Genomic DNA, 25,606 nt, shown 5'->3' with positions numbered 1-25,606 from the left:
TGAATTTTCAGTTAGGAATAACACATAAATATAACACCAGAGTACAGTGAGTATCCATGTGACATACTCGAGATGATCGATTTGGATCCTCACGAAGACAAAAGAAGATTAGTACATTTTTCAAACAAAGATAAACAATTACTTTTCCACTAAATATATGCAACAAGATCAAGCAACTGGCTAATGGGAGTCTGTACCTCCGAGCCATTCTCAATTGCCAACGATATTCTGCAGTGCTGCCTATAGCATAACAACCAAGAAGGAATTCCCAAACTTCTGCCCTTATAGATGGATCCACACCCTAATAGGACAAAAGAGTACATAAATGGATATGTAGTAAAAAAAATGATCAACAACTTCTCTACAAGGAGAAAAAATAATTTTCATTATATCATCAACAATTGTCAACAACTTCTATACAAGGAGCAAAAAGAATCTTCATTATATAATTAACAGATGCTTCTGGGTTTTACAATCAAAATTCTTAAAAAGGAAAAAAGGAAACTGTGGCACATAAAAGAATGTGAAGATGTAAATGCTTCTTCAGGTATAAAGGTTCCAACCTATTTAAAGAAGAATGTTAGATGAAAGATGTTACAGGGGCACTTGGAGTCCACTTGACTCCAAAGCCCAATTTATCTAGGCAATGAAAGAGGTAGCCCCAGAAAATGGAATCAAAAGCTTTAACTAGGTCTATCTTAAAAAAGAAGACTAGCAATTTTGCTGCAGCTATGGAATAGATTATTTCATTTGCTAGAATCCACATTCTTAGACAAGACGACCATTCATAAATGCATATTGACATGGAGAAATCAAGTCTCTGAGAAGTTACAAATGTTTTTGTAATCATCTTGTGCATGCTGCCAGTAGTTAAATAGGTCTAAACCTTGTGATGTCTTCTGTATCCACGTCTTTGGGGATTAAATTTATAAATGACCCATTATCACTTTCAGCAGCTTGTTGTTTGCATAAAGCTATCTTATGAATTGCACGAAGTCATCCATGCAAAACAACAAAAAGTCTTTGTAAAATTCTATATTATGTCCATCCAGACCTGGTGTATTGACTTTGGCAAGGGACCACATGACTGTTAATATATATATATATATATATATATATATATATATATATATATATATATATATATATATTGTATTAGTTTGCCCGATAGGAGCATTTTTGTCTTTTCACATGTAATTATAGTTGTTTTTTAGAAACAACTATATTCTAGGTGTTTCTATTTTACTTAGAATATTTTCTTTTTTTTATTTCTTTTTTTATTAGAAATTAGGGGGGCACTCATAGAGTCGTAGGGCCCCCAATCCAAGATAGAAGATTGAGAAAGTAAACATTCCCAAATTCGCGCATGGTTTATGAACAATGTTGAGCTCAAAATATATGCCAACATCGCTAAATTTCGCAAGGCAAACGAGGCATGGTTTTTTATGAAAGGTATGTATACACAAAAAGGTCTTGCAAGACAATTCTTTCTCCAAGAAAAAGTACGTAACATCAAACAATAGGACATGAGTGTTCGTGATTACTTTAGCACTCTTAGTTTCTTATGGGATGAACTATCTCTTCGTGAACTCAAGTGGGTTGCTAGTGAAGATATTGAACTAAAAAGAGAGCAAATAGAAAAAGAGGACTTTTTTCAATTCTCACGTGGGCTTAGGCCTGAATATGAACAAGTTAGATCTTCTCTTCTTCATAGATCTAAGCCTCTTCCTTTGGAGGATGTCGTTGCCGAAATATGCCAAGAGGAGACTCGTCTTGGCATGATAAAAGGAGGAGATGAAGTGTCAGCCGTGTCTAAGCCCGGCAATCATGTAAAAACCTACAAGCCTCCATAATCTGGGAGGCAAAATAGTTATAATGGAGGATACAAGAAGGCTATTTGTCATCATGGTGATTGTCACAAGCTAAGTCACAGGGACTCGGCAAAGCAGGTGCCGCACCCACGTCGATGCAACGCGACATGACGCGGGTGCGCGTGCGGCACCCGGTGCGGTCAACATGACCCAAGGTGTGGTCAACGCACCCAAGGTTGTTTTTGTCCAATTTTTTAACGTAAAAAAAAAAACTGTTGCCCGATCAAAAGGGGCTGCAAAAGAGGATTAGGGCAAAAAAAATTTGCCCTAATCCTCTCCTCTCCTCTCCTCTCCCGCGCAGCTCCGCTCTCTCGCTCGCCTCCTCTCCTCCAAACGTCTCGCAGGGGAGCCCGACGCCACCTCCTCCTCTCCCTCATCGCATGTACTCTCTCGCTCTCTTGTTGGGTCGGCAGGGGAGGGACCGAGCCCCCCTCCCCCTGCTCCCTCTCCCTCTCTTGTTGGGTCGACAGGGGAGGGGCCAAGCCCCCTTCCCTGTTTCCTCTGATTTCAGGGAAGGGACCGAGCCCCCCACCCTGCTATATATATATATATATATATATATATATATATATATATATATATATTTTCCCTGCCGCACCCAAGGTTTTTTAAAGTGCCGCACCCCCACACCCGCACCCGCACCCATGTGACATAGGTCCCAAGTTATATGACACCCCAAAGAACAAGGTAGCTTCCGTTGAAGATTCCACACCAAGGAAGGAAGAACCAATCAAAGGAAAATAATTTTTTTCTTTTGCGCAATTATCGGAGGCACTTCAAATGTTACTCAAATCTCCATCTACATCGGGTATCGCAATAGCCTCATCTTCTCCTCCAGGTATGTCTTCTTGGATCCTTGATTTTGGGTCCTTTCATATGACACCTCATGAGAATGGTTTATCTGATTTATGCACTAATTCAAAAACCTCCTATGTTTCAACTGTCGATAGAACATCTTTGCAAATTAAAAGTGTTGGAACCTTAAATTCCTCTAAAAATGTTTTCATGCCAAAAGTAAGGGTTGTTCCTCAACTAAATTTAAACATTCTTTCCGTTTCACAAATTTTTGATCATAAATATGAAATCTCCTTCTCATCTAAGGGTTGCTCCGTGCAGGATCTCCGGTCCGAGAAGCAGATTGGGCAAGGCCATAGGAAGGGAGATCTATACTTCATGAATTATCTACACCTTTCTCTAAATTCATTTTGTAATTATGTCCAAGATAAAGATATTTAAACTTGGCATAAACGACTTGGACATACAAGTTTCTCAAAAATGTATCTTCTTCCTTTTGGGGAAAAATTTTGCAATGAAAAAAAATTAGTTTGCAAAGATTGTATCTTTGGAAAATTAAATTCACTTTCTTTCCTAATAGAACCTTTGTCTCTAAGAGGCCTTTTGAATTAGTGCATTCAGATGTTTGTGAACCTTCTCCCATCATATCAAAAGGAAGATATTCATATTAATGTTACCTTTATTGATAATTTCACTGGATATATATGGATATGTTTTCTTAATTTCAAATCAGATGCATTCACTTTCTTTAAAAAACTTCATATGATTATCAAAAATCAATTCCAAAAGAACATCTCTATTCTTAGATCCGATTCGAGTGGTGAATATTTATCAAATGAATTTCAAAATTATCTAGAACTAAACAGGATTTGTCACCAAAACTCATGTCCTAGAACTCCACAACAAAATGGATTAGCCGAAAGAAAACATAGACATATTATAGAAACCACTAGGAGTGTCATGGGCTAACTTTCCAAGGCCAAATTTTTCGCATTTCAAGCCAAGGAAGCCCCGTGCGGCACTAGGCCTCACGGCCTAGTCAGCCTCACAGCACGTGTTTCCCACACGTAACTTCTTACCCAGCGGAACGTCAACTTGACAAACTCTTCTTTTCAAGAAATCCTTCCGAACATGGTCCATCGTCCGTCTGATCGCCACTTACGTGCATAGCCGTCCCATACCGGCTAGCACCTTCAACCACCAAGACAAACGTGCCTTACCACTCCCACAAGCAAGCGCACGTTGACAAGGGCTGAAACGTGCCTTCGCAGCACTACCGACTTAACCAACATCCAACACGGGTCATGGGAAGCATAACACATCCCAAAGCCTTTACCGATGCATGTCATGTCTCCAACCATCATGGCAAGCCACCTTTCCTCAAGCCCAACCATCCGAGCCAACAACGCACGGAAGCCTTAGCCTCGCGTGCCATGGAGCAGATAGCAGCCCCATGAGCACGCCCCCAGCATAACCTCACCATAGAAGGGACAAGATCTTTCGACCCCCAGTCCGCAGACCAGTTGATGATTATCTGTCATAGCGAACAGCACCACCCAAACTCGTTCGCCGGCGTTGTGCACTCTCTTGCACAACCCCATGCCACTTGGCATGGTTGGGACCGCATCGCCGCACCAAGAGCCGCTTGCCTACGCACCCAAGGCCTTTGCCTACGCCCCATGGGGGATTTGAACTACACACGGACACCCCCATGCACTCCCAGTGCTGCCCGTGCGATATAGGGGGTGCCCATGCCAAACTGCTGCAACATGTGCCAGACAGCTCAAACAGGAGTTCCCCTATATAGGTGTTTTAGGAGTCAGGCCCCTGCCAGCAAGAGGAACCCGAATAACACTTGGGGAACCATAAATTTCTCAACTTCGGAATTCTTCAAATCCGCCTTCACCCACGCGTTCCCCATAGTCCATTTACACGGTGAATCTTCGATCTTGGCCCCAAACAACTTTAAATGCTCGTTGGATTATCGCCTCAAAGATTGTGCACGCAACTGTGCCCACACTGTGCACATTGCTGCACATGCCAAGCTCTGATCATGCTCACCGCAACTACTTGCCCACCGCATGTTGTGCTTCGCATGCCACATGCATCATGCATGACAATGGTCTGTGCAACACACGAAACCACTGTTATGCATGTGCACCAAACTCTGCACACATGGGCAAGGCCTGTTTGCCACGGGGTTGGCCCGACTGCCTCATGCACGCCGCAACCAACCAATCCATCACTCTTGGGGCACTTCCACCGCACTTCACACACATCCATGCATCTGTTGCCGCATCTGCACTGCAGCACACCTGTGCACATGCCACACTCCTTGCACAGCCCTGTGCCCCACTCCAGCACAGGACACCATCTGTGGCATGCACGCACCTCTTATGAATGTGCACTACACCTTGCCAGTGCACATGTCACACTCCTTTCACTGTCCAGTGCCAAGCTCAGGCACATGACGAAATCAGTGACATGCACACACCTTTTCAGCACCTGCGTTGCACCAACCCGTGCACATGTCACACCCCTTTGCACAGCCCAGTGCCAAGCTCAGGCACACAGCACTATCAGTGGCATGCATACGTCTCTTCAACCCCATCAACCGCACCAAGTCCCATACCTATGGCACGTTGCAAGGCTCTCCGAGATTTTGGGTGCAACAAGGAGATTACTTATTTTTAAAGATATTCCAAAAAGTTTTTGGGCCGAGGCCGCTCTAACATCAACTTATTTGATAAATAGAATGGCCTCATCATCCTCACAAAACACATCTCCTTATGAAAAACTAATTGAAAGAACACCTAATTTCAAGCGGTTGCGAATTTTTTTGTTATAAGTGTTTTGTGCTTTTGCATAAAAGAGATAAATTGTTTCCAAAAGCCATTGAATGTGTATTCATGGGTTATGGAGAGAACCAAAAAGGATATAGATGTTTTGATCCTAAGAGTAACAAACTATATGTTTCTAAAGATGTAACATTTTTGAAAAATGAAAATGGTTTTGAGAGAACCAAGGAAAACAATAAAATCGATTATTGCTTTCTATTTGATCTCTTGCTACAAGAATTGTTGAATTCATGTGATTATTCTTTGAATGACATCAGGGATAATCCATTAAATGACAATGAAAATGATGATGATAATGTGTATTCACTTAATGAGAATGAGGAATCATTTATAAATAACGATATTGTTGATAAACCCATTCAAATTTATACCCGGCGTGAACAAAAGAATCTTTTAAATGCTTTAGAAAAATATTCCCAAAATTCGTCATTAGAAGAAACCTCACTTAGAAGATCCAATTGCATCTTCAACCGACCAAGCAGATTTGTATCTTATGACACATTAACACCAAAATATAGGTCATGTCTAATAGCATTACATTCCCATCATGAACCATCACACTATAATGAAGCCAAAAATCTTCCACAATGGATTGAAGCTATTAATATAGAACTTAAAGCTCTTGAAAAAGCTAAAACATGGGAAATAACTTCATTACCCATAGGAAAGAAATCTATAGTATGTACATAGGTTTTTAAGGTTAAAACCAAAAGTGATAGGTCTGTAGAACGATACAAAGCTAGGTTAGTGGACAAAGGGTACTCTCAAGAGTATGGTATTGATTATAAAGAAACATTTGACCATTATCTAACCTTAATAGCCATTGCATCTATTAAAAAATGGCCCATCTACCAACTAAATGTGAAAAATGTTTTTCTAAATGATGAATTAAATAAAGAGGTTTACATGGATACTCTGTCGGGGTTTTGTATTGAAAAGGGTAAAATTCTTAAGCTTAAAAAGGTTTTATATGGTTTAAAACAAGCTCCTAAAACTTGGCATGATAAATTTAGTAATGTAATAACTCATCTAGGTTTTCATTCATGATATACCAACACTGCTCTTTTTGTTATAAGTACAAGTTTTATGGTTGTTATCCTTCTATTTTATGTAGATGATATGATTATCACCGGAAGTGACAAACAAGGAATCAATGATATTAAAAGTATTTTAAAAAAAAATAATGTCTGATTTAGGTTTTTTAAGATACTTCTTAGGTATTAAAATTTCATACTCTCCTAGAGGGTACAGCCTTTCTCAAATGAAACTTGTTGCTGATATTTATACCAAGTCTGGTATTACAGAGTTTCCAATGTGAGAAATGCGATGATGAGACCCATCTCCAATAACTATAGTATTTCTACCAACATAAGGAACAAGATTTAGGAGCTTACCAGCATCACCAATAACATGAGTAGCTGCTCCGGAATCAACATACCAAGTGTCTTGATCATTCTGTTTCAAGTTCAAATCAACCAAAGCAGATAATAACTCTTTGACTTCTCCACTATTCTTTAATTTATTTGTTCTTTTTCTTGTCTCTGATTGCTTTCCTCTGTTTTGAGGATTAAACCAACAATTAGCTTTGATATGCCCCTTTTTGTTGCATATAAAACAAGTGGGTATTGTCCTTTGCCTCTTCAAATTAGGAGGAATATTGGGTGTAGGCAATATTCCACGAGCTTCTTGTCCATTCCTCTCTTGACCTCCCCTTTCCCGAGATTCATACCTGCCACGTCCTCGACCATAAGTAACTCTTGTGGCAAGAACGTCTTGTGCTCCAATGTTAGTGTGAGTATCTTCAGATAATCCCTTCAAAGTCATCTCATACTGTAAGAGTTTAGCACGAAGATCTTCAAATGTAGGTAAGTCTGGCAAACACAATAAGGAAGTAACCATCATATGATAATTAGGTCCCAGCCCGCTCAAAGTTTGCTATACCATATCTTTGTCACTGAGCGCACAACCCACGATGGTCAACTGATCTGTGATAGTCTTTATTTTGTTTAAGTGCTCTATGATAGTCATGAAATTATTTCTCAGCATTTGAAACTCTTTCTTTAAAAATAGAACTCTGGCTAGAGAAACTTGAGAATACGTCTGAACAAGTGGGTGCCATAATTGCATGGCTGAGCAGTCATCTGGGATTGCCAAAAGCACCTCCCGTGAGAGAGTGGAAGTAATGTAGGCAACCAAAGCCTGATCTCGCTTCATCCAGGACATGTACTCCGGATTTCTAACAAAAGTAATAGAAGTGTCACCCTCCCCATTCTTTCCTTCTTGTGATATGAACTCTGAAGGAATAGCAACAGAGTCATCCAAATGTCCAAAAAGATCCTGGCTTCTTATGAATGGGATGATTTGTCTCTTTCAGGTTAGGAAATTAGAATTGTTCAGTTTCTCAGATACAAGTTGACTAAGAAAGTTGGAAGAGAAGAGGGAAATGAATCCATAGCCGATTGAAGGCAAAAATAAGATAGAATAAGAAACAAGAGAAAACTAAAAACAAGAAAGAGTAAAAGACCAGAAGGTTCACTTTAGATTCAACAAATAAAATCCAGAACAGATATTTTCATTTGAGAGAACTCGGCTGCCTCTTCTTCTTCTTTTTTACAATCTGCAGACCCGAGACAAAAAACTAGACTATGCAGTAAACTGCTCTGAATGAAGGTCAACCAATAAGAGACACATTATTTGAAAGTAACGTGTTTTTCTTTTCAAAAATGCAAAGGAGAAGAGAAGAAAAGAAATTCAAGAAGAAAATAATTCAGAGATAATATCAATTAATCAAAAAAAAGATATGATATTTTATTCAGAATCTGACGTTAATCTGAAAACAGCGAAAAAACAAGATTGACGTGATATCAACTTACGAAATCACGGAAAGGATCAAATTTGATCGTGCGTGATTATTAAAATTGTTGTTGGGTGAGATCACGTCCAACAATATAAAAAGAGAAACAAGAAAGATAAAGAGAGAGAGGAAAGGTCGACGTGAACAAATCCAAGATTCGGATTTTAGAAAGAAGAAAACACGTTGGCTTGAATAGATTCAAAAGGAATAAAGAAAATGGAAGAATAGAGATCTGATAGAGAGATACCTTTAGAAGAGAACAAACTTAAGGCTCATAAGAAGGATACGATCTTCAGGATTGGATCTGATGCTCTGATACCATGTTAGAAAATGGTGTTCTATCATTCAATCACAAGAAGAAGCATGGAATAGAGAGAGAGAGACGCTGGTAGCTGCAGAAAACCTCAATTAGGGTCTGCGGTATTTGGCTTATCATTAAGTATAGGCTGGTATAAATATTAGGGTATGAAAATACCCATTACACAACAAGCTAAATTACAATGGACCTTTAATGAACATGTGACTAAATAAACTGAGTTGGGTCTGGATCCGAGATCCTAACCCAATCGTGAATGACGACTTCTTTTCATAGAATACTATAATAGTCTCTAATACTCATATTTCCTTGGTTCCTCTTATTTTTTCTTGTAAAAAGAAATGTCTAACAAGGTCCTTTTAAGTGTGCATACCTTTCATGAAGAACCATACTTCATTTGCTTTTTTAAATTTGGCTAGATTAGCATAAATCTTGAGTTTCATGTTATTCATAAACCATGTCAATATTTTGGCATGCTCACTTTCCCAATCCTCAAATTTAGATTGATATTCATGAATAGCTTTGGTCTTTTCTTTATCACTCAAGGCTTTTTCTTCATTCTCTTCCTTGGTGAGCTTCAATTATGGTTCCAAAATGGTTACAGATACATATCCCCAAAGTTTCTTACCTTTGAGGTTGTTTTTCATAACAGCCGCCTACATTCTATAGTCGGTCCAATTTAATTTGAATGAAAGGTCGATCTTTGCATCTTTGTCGGCCATTGTGGAAGGAGTTGAAGAAGAACAAGAATATGAATCTCAATACCACTCAAACATAAGAGAGAGTAGTCCCAAGAGTGCTTCCAATACCTAGTGGCTCTGATACCATGTAATGAAACACTAGTCACAAAGTGACTACAAGAGATACACAAGTATACAAACAAAAAGCCATTAATGGGCAAAATACAATAAGCCATAAAAGGGCAAATGACAAACACACAATATGAGAGAGAGAGAGAGCTTAAAAATATAAAGAATCTCTTATATAAAATGCTTCAACAAGCATTACAAAATAGTGGGGCAAGACCCCTTATTTATACAACTAATGGAAGCAAAGGGGCTCCCATAGAGTCGTTGAGAGCCCCTCCAATGGTCATATTTGTGACCGTTGGAGAGGGTCCCAACGGCTCTTATGAGGGCCCATTCAAATGCTAAATAAAAAAGAAAAGAAAAAAAAACAAAAAACAAAAATTAATAAAAGGTCCCTAATGGACATGCGTATTTATAAGTGAAAAGACTAATTTTCCCCTAGTGGGCATTACAAAAGATATATATATATATAACATCCATATATTTTAACAGTTGGACCAACGGGACACTCTCCAAGGGTGTCACCTCTTTGCAACATTGAAAGGACAAATCTAGACTCTCTTAATGTTCTCTCTCAAGCCTATATATAGGTTAACTATTGTACTTGGAAGAACATGAAAGTAGAATCAAGAAAATTATCTCTATCTCAAAATTCATCCCTCGTCTCTCTCTCTCTATCTCTCTCACTACCTCAGTTCTCTCTATTTCTCTATCTATCTCTTCCCTGCTCTCATTCTTTGGTTTGTTGTATTAGACCTCTAAAGGTTGTGGTACTCAAATGACTTAGGTTGTAGCTCAAGTTCAAGCATCATCGGCGTGGTGGACTTAGTGAGTTCAGTGGACTAGCCCACTTACCCTGGTGAACCCAATGATTTGTAGACCCTTAGCCACTACCAAAGTCGTGTTGAGACCTTAGACATTCCAACTAAGTTGATCCAATCCATCCTCTAAGCCCAGACTAACCCTAGACCTCACCCCAAACCGTTGAACCCAGCAATTAGTTTAGGATTTTGTTATTGTTAAGTGCAGAATCTACCTCGACTTGCCTTATTTATATCTCCCTAACTATACCTGATTTACGCCTGAAAATTTAACCCTAAGTCAACCCACGTGTCATTAACCCACCAAAAATCAGGTTTTTCCTCTGTCCCAGTGAGGAGAATAAATCCTACACTCAAACCAGTTTTTGCCAAATCTCAGTTTATACCATGGTTGCCTATTGAGGAAGCGGAAACGGGAAGCCGACCCCAATTGTTTTGGGATGAAGGCGTAGTTGTTGTTGTTGTTGTTGTTGTGTGTGTGAATACACAAAAATAAAATATATATAGAAATATATATATGTATATATATATATATATAACTAACAATATTAAGATTTAAGACATGGAAACCATTTGCATCAAGGGCAATATCGTCTTTTCATTTTTTCAGCAGATATATTTATTGTCTTTTGTCTCCATAGTTCATTACTTGTATTTGTTATGTAATGTTTGATGTTATATGTTTGTTATTTGTGCTAAGACTACTTAAGTGGCATTGTTGTAATTAACCAAGTTGTGTTGACTTTGTTATAGCACCCTATTAGGACCTCTCTTATTAGTAAAAGAAAGAGTGTGCAGCCTCTGCACTAGAGAAAGATAAGGGATTGTGAGGTTTCATCTTCTTCGTTCAAGCACACCCTCTTCCTCACAAATTATCACAAAAAGATGGACCATATTCATTTGACCTGAACCTTGTTCAATATAATGATGTCCTTCAATATGATCGTCCGCTGCCTTGTCTTCTTATGAGAACAACGGCAAATCACTAGGGAATACATTGTTCCAAGTGTCACATTCTACAGTTTGTTTCCCATCCAAACCGAGCTTTCCACGCAGCGATGAGATTTAATCTTGCACAATCCTTCAATTCCCCTTCCTTTTGCAAAAAAAATCCCAATGACAATTTAATCCAAGTTTTGCTCTGCTATAAATATCTTCCGTCAACATTTTGATGGCTTCATAACAACCTCAAAAGACTTGGTCGTTGACCGGCAAGGCACACTAATTGATGTTTTCTAGATTACAAGGGATATGGACCCAAGGAAGACTGTGTCATATCTTCTCATTACATTGAATCCTATTTGAACTCTATTTTCATTCTAGTTTTCAGCTATTTATGTCCTCTAAGCCTCTTTTCACACCAAAAGGACCATATATTTGAGCAAGATTATGAACTTTTGATACAAATAAAATTGTGTTATTATGACTGCAGAAGAAGTAACATTTTCTAGATCTGCAATTCATGATAATGAATCTTTCACACAACCAATCACCATTCCTTCACTGACTGGTTGTAGTATCATTAGCGTGTGTTAGACTTCTTGAATAGAACAGGCGAGATCAAGCTTTTAGCTTCTCCTTTCACAATGTTATTCATCAAATTCCTGGCAGGTTTATGAACTTTTTAAAAGAAAATGGGGAGAAGAAGAGTTTGAATCCTAATGCCACTATAGCAGTTGTAATATTAAGCAAAAACTCTATTGTGCCAATCAAGGTGAGGAAAACCGAATGATAGACACTTGTCTTAGACAACCGATAGGTCTAAGAAAAAGTCCACATTGGCTCGGCAAATGCTCAATCCCTCCCCTTAACCATTCCATTTCTTAATCTTGTACATACCCCAATAGGAGAGGAACTTACTAGGTCATCAAGTGAAGATACATCACATTCATCGACTGCATGTAAGCACGTTCTATGCACTAGATGGAAACTTCAGCACAGTTTCCTGCAAGCTCCAAACTGCACCTTTGTGTCTACCAGCCTTGCTCGAATCAGCTACATGAAGCTTCCCTCCAACTTTAATGCTATTGTGCACCCCCTACCTTTCTGTAGACAAATCGTCCACCACCTCATGAACATGTTCCTTTTTCTTCTATGTGATTTTATTGATTTTCACCCTCCATCATTCTTCTTTTCTTTCACCCCTTTTTCTTCTTCCTCAGCAGTCTTACACAGTTATTTGTACATAGCTGACACACATAAAATACATCAGTTGGTTCTTTCAGCTTCTGTTGAAGTGAACCCCTTAGCTTTAAGCAATGGAATCTTCCTTTTATTATACTGCTTGGTGATACAAAGTTGTTTGCGAAGGCCATTTGCAGCCACTAGCTTGGCATCTATTGTTGGAATCCAAAAGTGCTCTTTGAATCTTCCATCAGTTAAAGGTATGTTTTAGCTGCTTAACAAGCAATTCGAATACATTTTAAGTGTTTCAGTACAAATTTGAAATTTTTGACCTTATAATCTATGTCACATAGGTGCGGGTGCGGATGCGGCACTTTAAAAAAACTTGGGTGCGGGGTTGCGGGGAGGATATATATATATATATATATATATATATATATATATATATATATATATATATATATATATATATATATAAAACAGTTTTAAGTTAACACTACGTGTATTTGTGTGCATTTATGTATTTATATATATATAATATAAATAAAAATGAACTTGATTAGGGTTAACTGAATCTACTTTTGGATAGAAATGGACCTCAGTGTGGTTGACTTCACCTAACACAAAGGAAGCTGTGTCCAAGTGTCGCACCTGCCTGGGTGAGGGTGTGACACGGGTGCGGTGCCCTGTTAGAAGAGTCCGTGTGACATAGCTTATAATCAAGGATACCTTTCATTGTTATTTCAGGTAGCTCAATACTCTATCCCAGGATGTCTTCATGATTCCCGTTTCAGGAACACAAGCAAAACATGCACAATAACAACAAAAACAAAACAGCACATCCTAGTTTATCTGAAACAAGATTTTCTCCATCATATCAAACCTTGTCCCATCAACACATGCCTATTTCCTGCTTCTAATATTTTGGATGCCCAGCCAGCAACTATACACATTAGGCATAACAACTCAATGATGCTTACCCCCAGAATGATCAATTTAAGAACTTTATTGAAACCGATTATCTTTCCATCACTATCAAAAGTGGCATGCCACCTTTCTGGTTTGAGCATTTTTCTCGCCTGCAAAAATTAGAGACAATGGTTGTGCTAAGAAACGGCATGAGGCAGTTGTTCCATGAGAAACCAGATATAAATTTTGGCATACTATAAAAGATTCACAAGGAAAGCTACCTCCCATAGATAAAAGAAGAAATTATTGCATCGAATACAGATTACATAGCTCGAAATTCTTTAAGAGCATAATCACTCAAAAAATAGAAAATATGGTTTAGAAATTACAGAAACCCTTATTATCTCTTTTTCCGAATAAGTTGAAGGATAATTGTCATCTGCTTTCTCTATTGAAAATACAACTGTGTTGTATTGCCTCTTGCAATCTGCTGTTATGCAATGGATGGCAGCCTAGGGGCCTCAATCACATGAACAGAAATGATCCTTTCCTTTTCCAACCAATTTCAGATTTATATGTTGGAGGGTGAAAAAGAAGAGAAAAAAAATTTCCTTTGCTGACGGTTCATCTACAGATGCATTGAGTCTAACATTTCAGTTCTCTTAATTTCTGACTGTTATTTTTCTGTTCCTGGTTTTGTTTTTGATGTTTAAGCATTTCACCTGTCACTGGTTTCAAAATGATGGCATATTATTTATCTCATCTTAATGTGCCTTTCAGCGTTTCAGGACTCGAAAGAAGATACAGAAATCATATGAAACTATGGGTATTGTCATCTCAAGGGATGGTTAAGTATCTATCCGGTTTCATGTTTGACTTTAATACCTTACCTCTTAGGTTTTGAGTCCCTCAGGTCTTAATTTTCAAAGCAGATCATAGGTTTAAGAATAAACAGCATCAAAAAGTCAGAAGCATCAAGAAGAAAGGTTTTGTCCTTTTTTCTCTTTGTAACATAGAAAAAATTCATTTTAATCAGACTGGTAATCCTATAACTCCTTCAGCTAATGATAAGGCATTACGTCCCTTTCCGCTAATGATTTTCCATATAGCCATGTTTATTACAAGACACTTTGATTAGGCACCTTGTAGGGGCTTCTGCGAGAATATCAACCCCCTGTTATCATAAAGCAACAATCTAGTGTCCAACTTTTCAATCTCAACTTACGAAGTGATGATCAATCTTTAGATACTTGGCTTTGTTTTGGAGGGCTAGGTTCTTGAAAATAAACAATGAACTTTTTTAATAATAGAGAGCTTTATTGATAAAAGAGTTAGAAAAGGTGATGTGATGCCGCCATAGTGCAGATAAGGAATATCTAACAGCTTAAATCATAAATATTAATGCATGAAAGATCCGGATAGGCCATTCCCCCCTAGCGTACATAAGAGCATCTGATCAAATTGAGCAGGAAATGGTAAAAATGCACATACATTTTCACTGCAGAAAACATTAACCCAAAGCTCTTGAACAGTAACTGAAGCATTACCTTATATTTAACATCAGTGTTTGATTTAAGTCCTTTATTATCTACTAGACAAAGAAATGATTAAACACAACAAACCAAATGGATGTACATTTTATCCGTATCTCCTCCCCAGTTAGCAACAATGAAAACCGCCAAAATGAATGTGTGTCAAGTGCTCTTGAAGCAGCATAAAAACATCATTTATTGTAACACCCTCACGCACTAGGGGTGTCTGTAGGTTAGGTTGCTCGGCTTGCAATTCCAACTACAGACTACTCCAAAGCACCATCGCAGAACCAAACAAAGAAGCAAAAGGACCAAAGGAAACTCAAAGTTATCTAACAAACTTAAGATAGGCACAAGGAAACGACTCTAACTCCTTCCCCCCACCCCTCAATGAAAGAATGCTGTGAAAAGAGGTAGGACAACTCTGACGTAACGAAGCAAAAGCGTGAACATAAGAAGATGTCGATGGCACATGGTAGGAATTAGCTATCAAAGATAAAAGAGTTAGAGAAACACGAAGATACCTGCTGACGCAAATACAATGACAAATGAATTCAGATAAAAGAGGAACAACACAAGAATAACAGGGACAACAAAACCAACACAACCATCTCAAAATCGACTTAAGCAAAGAACAGGGAGTCTGCATGGATTCAGCCAGAGAAACAAAATAAGACCATCAAGACTTCTTTTTTTCTCTCCGTTATTGATGCCGGCTTCCATACAAACGAGAAAGGCGAATAATTCAAAAAAAAAAATGGAAGAAGAGAAACCTTTATGGGTGAATGCTGAAGGCAAGGCTTCCGAATATCCCGGACGATCGATCTTACCCGCCGGAGATTCACGGCACGGGAACTGCACGTCCATGTCCTCTCTTCCCCGTCGAAAGACATCACGACGTTCTCCCTAAAGGATTCATCAAGACAAAACTCTCTCCGTCAATCTCTCTCTCTCTCCCTCTCTCAAGGCATCATCATCATCATAACAACGAAAACAACACCACCAATAGCGATCGTTGTCGCTGTCATCATCATGAAAACGAGATTATGCCCTAAAACCTAAGGCAAAAACTAGCCAAAACCAGATCGAATCTTAGCGATGGCGACGGAAACGAGATTTACGCTAAAAGCTACTCCAATTCCGCAGAAATTCAACGCCAAATCTCGCGACGAGATCGGGATAAGAGGAATAGGAAGAAAAGTCGAGATTTTCTTCTCTCGATCGAACAAACTAACAGAGATCTAAAGAAACTCAAATAGAAAGAGATTAAATCGAGAAAATAATGAAATTAAATACGAAAATAACCACGAAGAAGAAGAGATTACCAGGCATTAATGGGATTCAGAAGGATGTTTGTAGATCCCATATAAATTAGTTCCAAATTCCGGCATTTTCATAAAAAAGAGGGATTTTTTACTACTTTCCGTTCTTCTTTTTCAATTGGTCTCTCTCTCTCTCTCTCTCTCTCTCTCTCTCTCTCTCTTAATTTGATTTAGAGTTTTTTTTTACTCGGTTCTTCCTCTCGGGCTCGGTAAAAAATAAAAAAGAATCGTCGCATGTAACTGAGTTATCTTTTTTTAAATAGAATTCGGGGTAACCCCCCCAGCGTTTATTCTCGAAAAAAAAAAAAGAGACAGAGAGAGGGCGAACGGGGACCAGGTGATTTGCCAAATCACCGATCATGGGTGATCTGACATCATCACGCTATTAACCGCTTCAGGTTATGGAGCCGAGTCAGTTTTGGGGTGCGAAACCGGTGAAATTAAAATGTTTAGCCCAAATGCGCCAATTATCTAGATCTAACAGGATAAAGCGGGTTATTACGTTCTCGGCAGAAATGAAGCCTTCAAACTATCTGGATATGTAATAACCGCAATTTTTTCATTAAAAATTTTAATGTTTTATGCGTAGGTTGATTTGGGCACGGATCCAAGTTTTGGATCCAGAACCATACTTAAGTAATACCCCTTATACATATAAACCTATTAAATATCCATATATACGTAAATAAGAAAATAAATAATATATATATATATATATATTTTTTTTATATATATATATATATCATTAGGTGAGGTTTGGACCCAACTATGAGTCCACATCTTTAAATAAGACCCGGATCCAACACGTTGTTGGATCCCGGGTGCGGGTCGCGGTCCGAACCCGGACCCGGCCCACACCCTGTAAAACGAAAAAAAAGGGGGCAACCCGATATGGGTTGCCCGATAAATATAAGAGGGAGAAAACCCTCTCCCCCGATAAATCTCACGTTAGGGTTCTTTTGAACCCTAACACGCTGAGAGTGAGAGAGATGGGGAGGAGGGGGGAACACAGCGCAGCCGCCGGGATGGGGGGGGGGGTTCCTTCCTTTTCGGGGGGGGCACCCTCATACAAATGGGGACCTCGAACCCATCTTCCATCCCTCTCTCGCTATCTCTTTTCCCTCTCTCACTCTCCTCGGCCTCTCTATCTTTCGGATCGTCCTCCGAGTTGCGGTCTGCTGCTCGAAGCCCTCGTCGGAGATGCCGACCTCTTCTACAGTGGTGGTGTTGTCCAAGCCGACCAACCTCCTCTCTTGGCTGTCGCAGCATCTTCGCATGAATATGGTAGGGTCTCTGTAAATTTTTTTCTGGTTGAGCATGGGCTTGGTGGGGTGTGGGTTGTCCAAAACCCAAATGGGTCGATTTGCAAGGGGGGGGGAATCTCCAATGTTGGGGTTGTCTGTCAACCCCAAACCGAAAACCCCAAAATTTTAATTTGGGGGTTTCGGATTTCTTTTTTTTGGGGATCGAGCATGTGTGGGGGGGGATTTCGGATTCTGCTAGGGTTGGGTTCCTACAAAACTACTGGATAGTCTACTGCCCATCGTATGGTTAGTTGCCTATTAGGATGATATTCTACCTATTAATCTGGTAATAGTGTAATTGCACATCAAGCGGGGGTCCAGCTTCATACAAGACTACATATTAAGCGGATAATTAAAAGTTTTTTTTATGCATATTGAGTATTATTCAGGTTACAATTTAGCTGTATTGGAAACTGATATATATATATAGAGAGAGAAGGGGTTGTAATCTTATTGAAATAGAGTTTTTGCATGATACGTTCTTGCATATATAAATAGTAACTAATATGCAAATCTTTTGTTACTGAATCTGAAGCGTCCATACTGAAAACTTTCCATTTCACAGCCTACCGCTTGAGCTAATTAGTTTTCCTGTATGTAGTACGAATTATTTAACGTTCCCCCTTGTGTTGGCTGAAGATAAAAAGTGGTACGGGGTGAGATAAATCTTGTGTCTGTTAAAGAATCGCAGGTTCTGGAAATTTAGGCTACCATAATACGGTTAATACTCACCTGTTAAACTTAGTTATATGTCTAAGTAGTTTTGAATTTTCAATACTTAATCTGTTAAATAGTTGTTGTAACCATCATTGCATCCAGTAATGTAAACTCGCAACTTGTTGTAACATACACGTACCCCAGGTTGGCTATATCATGGTTGTAGGTCTGTAGCCTCTATGGGTTTGTTATTGTAGGAGCATGTGTATGTGTTAATACCCTGTACATTATGTCCAGCATATACTTGCATGTTTGTTAGGTTGAAATTAACGGCCTACCTGCGTGTGATTGTTTCTACATATGGGTTACATCATGCTGGTTATGTTGTAATTAACGACCTAAGTGTGTGTGACATGTTGATTATGCTGCCATGTCAAGTCTTTTTCTCAGCCTCAGCAACATATACTGCTACTGTCTTCGTGCTGTAACGTTTATGATTGCTTGTGTTTCAGATTTTATAGTGAATAGTTGGTTGACTTTTTATAGTGATCTGTAGTTCGTTCATTAGGACTTTATTTATTTCAGCTTGCTCAATAACAAGATAGGCGTCGGTTAGTGAGGGCATTCTGTTTTATATAAATTTGCACATGGATCTGATGCTACTGCCCATTAGGAGAATATTCTGTTTTCATAAGAAGCTGCATATAAATTTGATGCCAGAGTATTTGGACATTTAGTAGGCATTTAAACTCATGATAGGCTGCATGATAACCCTATAAATTATGCCTGTTTAGAAATAGATTAAGTGGTTATTTGAATTACTATTTAGCTGTGCATAAATTTTATATGCGTATAAATTGGTTATGACACCATTGAGATTACATAGTATGATTCCAAAATGAATCAGTTGGGTCAACATAATAAATCGGTACCCGATGCGGGTACTTGAGACTGATAAATTGTTTAAAAAAATAGAAATTTCATATGACAAGAAAAAAAAACTTAAACTCAATGGTTGTGTGCTTGACTGGTTTAAAGGCACCGGAGCACTCTGTGTGGGCTCATGAAAATCAATATGAAAAAGGTTTTGGGTTTGTAAATGACTAAGGATGAAATATACTACTATGGTAGTAGAAGGTGTGGGAAAAATGCCCCTACACCCTGAAAGGTTAACTAAATAAAAGATTTACCCACTCAGATTCGGGTTTACCTTGGAGAGGGTAGGTGGTACAAAACTTCGGGGACATGTGTTTTTGTTCGAGCGTAAAGCGACTCGTTGGTCCCAGTCCTCGGAGTTGGGGGACCCGGACTACCAATGTGTCCTAGGTGGTAGTTCCTTGTTCTTCTGCAGAAGTTAGGGATGCATCCTGTTTTGGTTTTGGCCTTTGGGAGTTTCTCTCGGTCGCTGGCCGCTCCCTTAGGATTTCAGTCTCAGTTAGAATGTTCGGGTTAATAAAATATCCTTGAATAATATACTCCCGAACGTTTTCTTCTGAGATGGTTGCCTTGGCCCGCGTGTACCCGTGGGATAAGAAAAGATAAACATCAATTAGAACAGTTAGGTATCACTATGATGGAGTCATTAAAGAGACATTTGCATATTCTTTCAGCATGCTTTATATTCGGTGTTTGTGATGAAACGACATCCTAAAATGTGCAGAATATGCTTTAAGTTCTTAATGCCTTACTTGCTTAATTGTTGTAGTTGCATAAAATGCTCTACTTGTTTAATTATAACTGTTGCATAATCTACTTCTCTACTTAGATATATGTTTGTTATTGTTGTTGCATCGACTTCTTTATGTGCTTATGTATAGGCTGAAAATCAAATACGACACCCACATCACATACTTGACACATGATCTACTTGCAAGAAAAATTACAGTTTTCCTACTTAGACGTGGTAGTCTAATTCCTATAAGTTTTATCATTTTCAGGCACATAGTAGTTTTACGAGCGACGCGGGATGAGGCGCTGACCAAGACTTGATCTACTTGTTCCCTGGCGGTCCTACTTTCTTTCGGATTGAAATTTTTGTCTTCAGACTCATAATGTGAAAAACTCTGATGTTGGATTCTATTATTATTGAAATAAAAATAAATAGTGTGGTTTGCTTTTACCTTTCTGTATCATTCTGAAATGCTTAACCCTGGAATTATTAGTTGTTTCCGCTTTAAAAAAAAAATCCTCAAAAATCTGGATTAAAATTTTTGGGGCGTTACAGTTATGGTATCAGAGCCTGTGAACAATAAATCAAGGATCACGGTCGTGCCACACCCTGCAAGCGCTCTGTAAGTATAAATTCTTTATCAACCATGATAATTGCATTGTTTTTCTATATAAGTATAGATATATACATGTAATGATTTTAGGAATACTACAATCCAAAGATAGTAAAACTGTGTGTATTGAAATGGTTATTAGATGTATCATCGATCCCAAGCTAGTTCGAGCACAACGAACGAATGGCAGGACCAAAGGGGTTTCGTGATGGAAACTCTCGGTAATCTGGCTCAGACAATGGACACCCAAATGCGCCACCAGGCGGAGTTAGCCGCATCCATAAGTGAAAGGCATAACACCAGCATAATCACCTATAAAAAGTTCTTGAAGTTGAACCCGCCTATTTTCTCAGGCAAGGTTGATCCTGAACTAGCCGAGAGTTGGATTGCAGAGACAAAACGGGCTTTTCGGGTTCTGTCTGTTCCCGATAATAAGCAAACAGACTTCGGCACCTACCGCTTGACGGAAGATGCACAGAAGTGGTGGGACACAACCCGAACCATCCACTTTGTCGGAGTGGATACTATTCCATGGGAAGATTTCAAGCGGGCATTTTTAGAGACGTATTTTCCCCAACATGCTCGTGATCAGAAGCAACGGGAGTTCCTAGAGCTTCTTCAGGGAAATATGAGTCTGGTAGAATACACTACCAAATTTCGGACCTTGGAGCGGTATTATCCGAACTTATTTGACAATGATAAGGCCAGAGCGACTAAGTATGTTCGGGGACTTAAGGACGAGTTACGAACTCGAGTGATGACCAATTCACCGTCCACTTTTGCACAAGCCATTGAAGTGGCTACTATGCTGAACGAAGATTGGGAGCGATCGAGGAAGGGTCAGGATAACACATCGTGGAAGCGGGGAGCTGGTCCGCAGCAGTACCAAGGTGGAAAGAAACATCAACCACCTCACAAGAAGCAGATGTACAATGGTGGTAATTGTCCTCCGCAGCAACAGGGACAAAATCGGGTGTGTCAGAAGTGCAACCGGTTTCACTATGGACAACCTTGCCCTAGAGACACCAGAGCATGTCTCTATTGTGGAAAGATGGGTCATTATGCCCGTCAGTGCCACAAGAAGATGGCGGATATGCAGAAACGGAATGCCGGAGGAGGGCAGCAGCAACAACAATCATCTCAGCAGCAGCAGGCACCGCAACAAAATGCACAGAAGAGGGTGCAGAGGAACGAGTATATGCTACCATTACAGAAGAGCTAGAAAAAAGAAATCTGGTACAAGGTACGGTATTTGTCAATGGCTATGCTGCACTCGTTCTATTTGACTGTGGTGCTACACATTCGTTCATATCTATAGAGTTTGTGAAATTATTAGGTGCACATACTGAATCTCTAAAACATGAATTATATGTGTACAATCCGATAGGATATAATTCGATATGTATAAACTACATCCCTAATGTCATAATTGTACTTAAAGGGCAGAACTTACCTGCTGACCTAATCTTGCTCGATATGACTGAATATGATGTCATATTGGGGATGGATTGGTTATATGAACATTATGCCAATGTTCTTTGTCGCCAAGGGAAAGTGATTTTGTCCTGACCAGGATTGCCAAAGGTTGAGTTTCGGCTCTCTAGACCTACAGTGAAGGGCCGAATTGTATCGGTATTAAAGGTTCAGAAGTATATGCGACAGTGGGTGCCGAGCATTCCTAGTAAATGTATTCTCCTGCGAGTCGAAGGTCACACCATTAGAAGAACTTGAAGTGGTTCGTGAATTCCCGGAAGTGTTTCCGGATGAGTTGCCTGGACTACCTCCACAGCGTGAGGTGGATTTTTATATCGAGTTGGTGCCTGGGACGACACCGATCTCGAAAGCGCATTATCGTATGGCCCTAGTAGAGTTGGAGGAGCTGAAGAAACAACTCCAGGAGTTGATGGAGCAAGGTTTCATTAGACCTAGTGTGTCACCATGGGGAGCACCAGTTCTTTTTGTAAAGAAGAAAGATGGTTCTATGAGGCTGTGTATAGACTATCGGATGCTGAATCAAGCAACCGTCAAAAATAAGTATCCCCTACCTCGTATTGGAGACTTGTTCGATCAATTGCAAAAGGCTAAGGTGTTTTAAAAAATCGATCTTAGATCTGGATATCACCAACTTCGTATCAAGGACGATGATATTCCCAAAACAGCCTTCAGAACAAGATATGGTCACTACGAGTTCGTAGTTATGCCATTCGGACTGACAAATGCTCCCGCAGCATTCATGGATTTGATGAATCATGTATTCAGAGCATACTTGGATACTTTTGTGATTGTCTTTATTGACGATATACTTATATACTCAGAAAGCATAGAGCAACATCGAGAACATTTGAGGATTGTATTGGGGACTCTCAAGGAACACCAGTTGTTCGCCAAATTCTCCAAGTGTGAATTCTGGCTCGAGAAGGTCATGTTCTTGGGTCATGTCATATCGCGAGACGGAGTAGCCGTGGACCCGGCTAAAGTTAAAGCTGTATTAAATTGGGGTCAATCGAAGAATATCAGTGATATCAGGAGTTTTCTAGGATTAGCAGGCTATTATAGAAGATTCATTCAAGACTTTTCACGGATTGCCATGCCCATGACCAAGCTTCTGAGGAAAGGAGTTAAGTTTGAATGGACGAACAAGTGCGAGGAGAGTTTTCAAATCTTAAAGAAGAAGCTTATCACCGCACCAGTATTGGCGTTACCTTCAGGTCACGGTGGTTTTGTGGTCTACTCAGACGCATCAGGTACTGGATTGGGATGTGTTTTAATGCAAAATGGTAAGGTGATAGCATATGCATCTCGTCAATTAAAGATTAATGAACGAAACTATCCAACTCATGATCTTGAATTGGCAGCTGTAGTGTTCGCTTTGAAAATATGGCGACATTACCTGTATGGGGAACAATTCGAGGTATTTACTGATCACAAAAGTCTTAAGTACCTGTTTTCTCAGAAAGAGTTGAATATGCGACAACGACGATGGTTGGAGTTTATAAAGGATTATGACTTTACCATTTCCTATCACCCTGGAAAGGCAAATGTGGTAGCTGACTCTCTCAGCCGCAAAGTTGGTTGCAGTTTGTCCAGTCTATTGACAAAAGGGTGGAATTTGGTGGAGGAATTCATCAATTGGAAACCATTTGCAGATGTCGTGGGAAGTATCAAGTTATCTAATTTGTCTTCCCATCCGGAGATCCTTACAAGGATTATTGAAGGTCAGAAAAAGGATCCCCAGTATGAGAAACTGAAGTCACTAGCCCAACAAGAAAATTCACACTTCTCACTCAAAGAAGATGGCAGTATCTGGATGCAAAAGCGACTTTGTGTCCTTAGTGATCCCAAGTTGAAAGAAGAACTATTGAGTGAAGCACATTGGTCCAAGTACACCATACATCCAGGGGGCACGAAAATGTTTAAAGATTTACAACGAGGATATTGGTGGAATGGAATGAAGTGTGAGGTCGCAAGTTATGTCTCGAAGTGTTTGACTTGTCAACAAGTCAAAGTGGAACATCAGAAGCCTGGCGGAATGATGCAGCAAATGGAGATTCCATAGTGGAAATGGGAAGAAATCACCATGGACTTTATGGTGGGGTTGCTCAAAACACGGAAACAACATGACACTATATGGGTAATAGTGGATCAACTAACCAAATCAGCTCACTTTCTACCCATACGAATAAATCAATCCCTCGAGAGCTTAGCAGACTTATACATCAGAGAGATTGTTAGACTGCATGGAGTACCTGTCTCTATTATATCACATCGAGATCCTCGATTTACTTCTCGGTTTTGGGGTCAGTTGCAACAGGCCTTGGGTACAAAAATGAAGCTGAGTACCGCTTTTCACCCCCAGACTAACGAACAATCGGAGAGGACTATCCAGACGCTAGAAGATATGCTACGAGCATGTATGCTGGATTAGAAAGGTGAGTGGGACAAACATGTTATTTTAGCCGAATATGCTTACAATAATAGTTACCATGCGAGTATCGGCATGGCTCCTTTCGAAGCTCTGTACGAAAGACCCTATAGATCACCTGTGTATTGGGATGAGATAGGGGAACGGTCGGTAGAATCACCAATCGTACTACAACATTATACCCAATAGATCAAGATTATAAGAGATAGACTGCTCACAGCCTAGAGTCGACAAAAGAGTTATGCAGATCAGAGGCGCAGAGAGCTCACTTTTGATGTGGGGGATCAGGTCTTTGTGAAGATATCACCCAACAAAAGTGTGTTTCGTTTTGGTAAGAAAGGAAAATTGAGTCCTAGATATGTCAGACCTTTTGAGATTTTGGAACAAATTGGAGAAACGGCCTATCGAATAGCCCTACCTCCCCAGTATGCTCAGATACATAATGTATTCCATGTATCTATGTTAAGGAAATATCTACAAGCTCTGTCACATGTCATTCAGTATGAGGACGTAGATATAAGGGAAGACCTAACAATGGAAGAAAAACCAGTGGAGATATTAGAACGGACCGAGCGAGTCTTGAGATCAAAGACCATTCCTCTCATCAAGGTGGGATGGCAACACCATGGCATTGATAAAAGCACGTGGGAATCAGAGGCTAATATGCGGGAGAAGTACCCCAATCTTTTCGAGTAAGCACCTATAGGTAAATTTCGAGGACGAAATTCTTTTAGGGGGAAAGGATGTAATAACCGCAATTTTTCCATTAAAAATTTTAATGTTTTATGCATAATATAGGTTGAATTGGGCACGGATCCAAGTTTCAGATCCAGAACCCATACTTAAGTAATACCCCTTATACATATAAACCTATTAAATATCTATATATACGTAAATAAGAAAATAAATAATATATATATATATATATATATCATTAGGTGAGTTTGGACCCAACTATGGGTCCACATCTTTAAATAAGACTCGGATCCAACACGTTGTTGGATCCAGGGTGCGGGTCGCGGTCCGGACCCGGACTTGGCCCACACCCTGTAAAACGAAAAAAAGGGGGCAACCCGATATGGGTTGCCCGATAAATATAAGAGGGAGAAAACCCTCTCCCCCGATAAATCTCACATTAGGGTTCTTTTGAACCCTAACACACTAAGAGTGAGAGAGATGGGGAGGAGGGGGGAACACAGCGCAACCGCCGGGATGGGGGGGGGGGGTTTC

At 39.6% G+C, this 25,606-nt stretch overlaps 1 protein-coding gene across 3 annotated transcripts in view; it reads right to left on the bottom strand.

Annotated features, from left to right (window-relative positions):
* LOC149811810 (rab GTPase-activating protein 22-like) overlaps positions 1-15,790 on the bottom strand; it is a 131,723-nt gene extending 115,933 nt beyond the window's left edge. For all 3 annotated transcript variants that reach the window (XM_089992533.1, XM_089992532.1, XM_089992534.1), the window contains exons 1-3: positions 15,663-15,790; positions 13,429-13,527; positions 198-301 (exon numbers count right to left, since the gene is read on the bottom strand). In XM_089992533.1, coding sequence (XP_089848659.1) covers positions 198-301; positions 13,429-13,527; positions 15,663-15,782 — 323 coding nt within the window. In that variant the 5' untranslated portion in view covers positions 15,783-15,790. The remainder of the gene's footprint in view (positions 1-197; positions 302-13,428; positions 13,528-15,662) is intronic.
* Between the last annotated feature and the right edge of the window lie 9,816 nt (positions 15,791-25,606).

This window comes from Nuphar pumila, chromosome 17 (assembly GCF_984573655.1).
Source record: "Nuphar pumila chromosome 17, dmNupPumi1.hap1.1, whole genome shotgun sequence".
Classification (NCBI taxonomy): Eukaryota; Viridiplantae; Streptophyta; class Magnoliopsida; order Nymphaeales; family Nymphaeaceae; genus Nuphar; species Nuphar pumila.
This window is presented reverse-complemented; position numbering and strand designations above follow the sequence as displayed.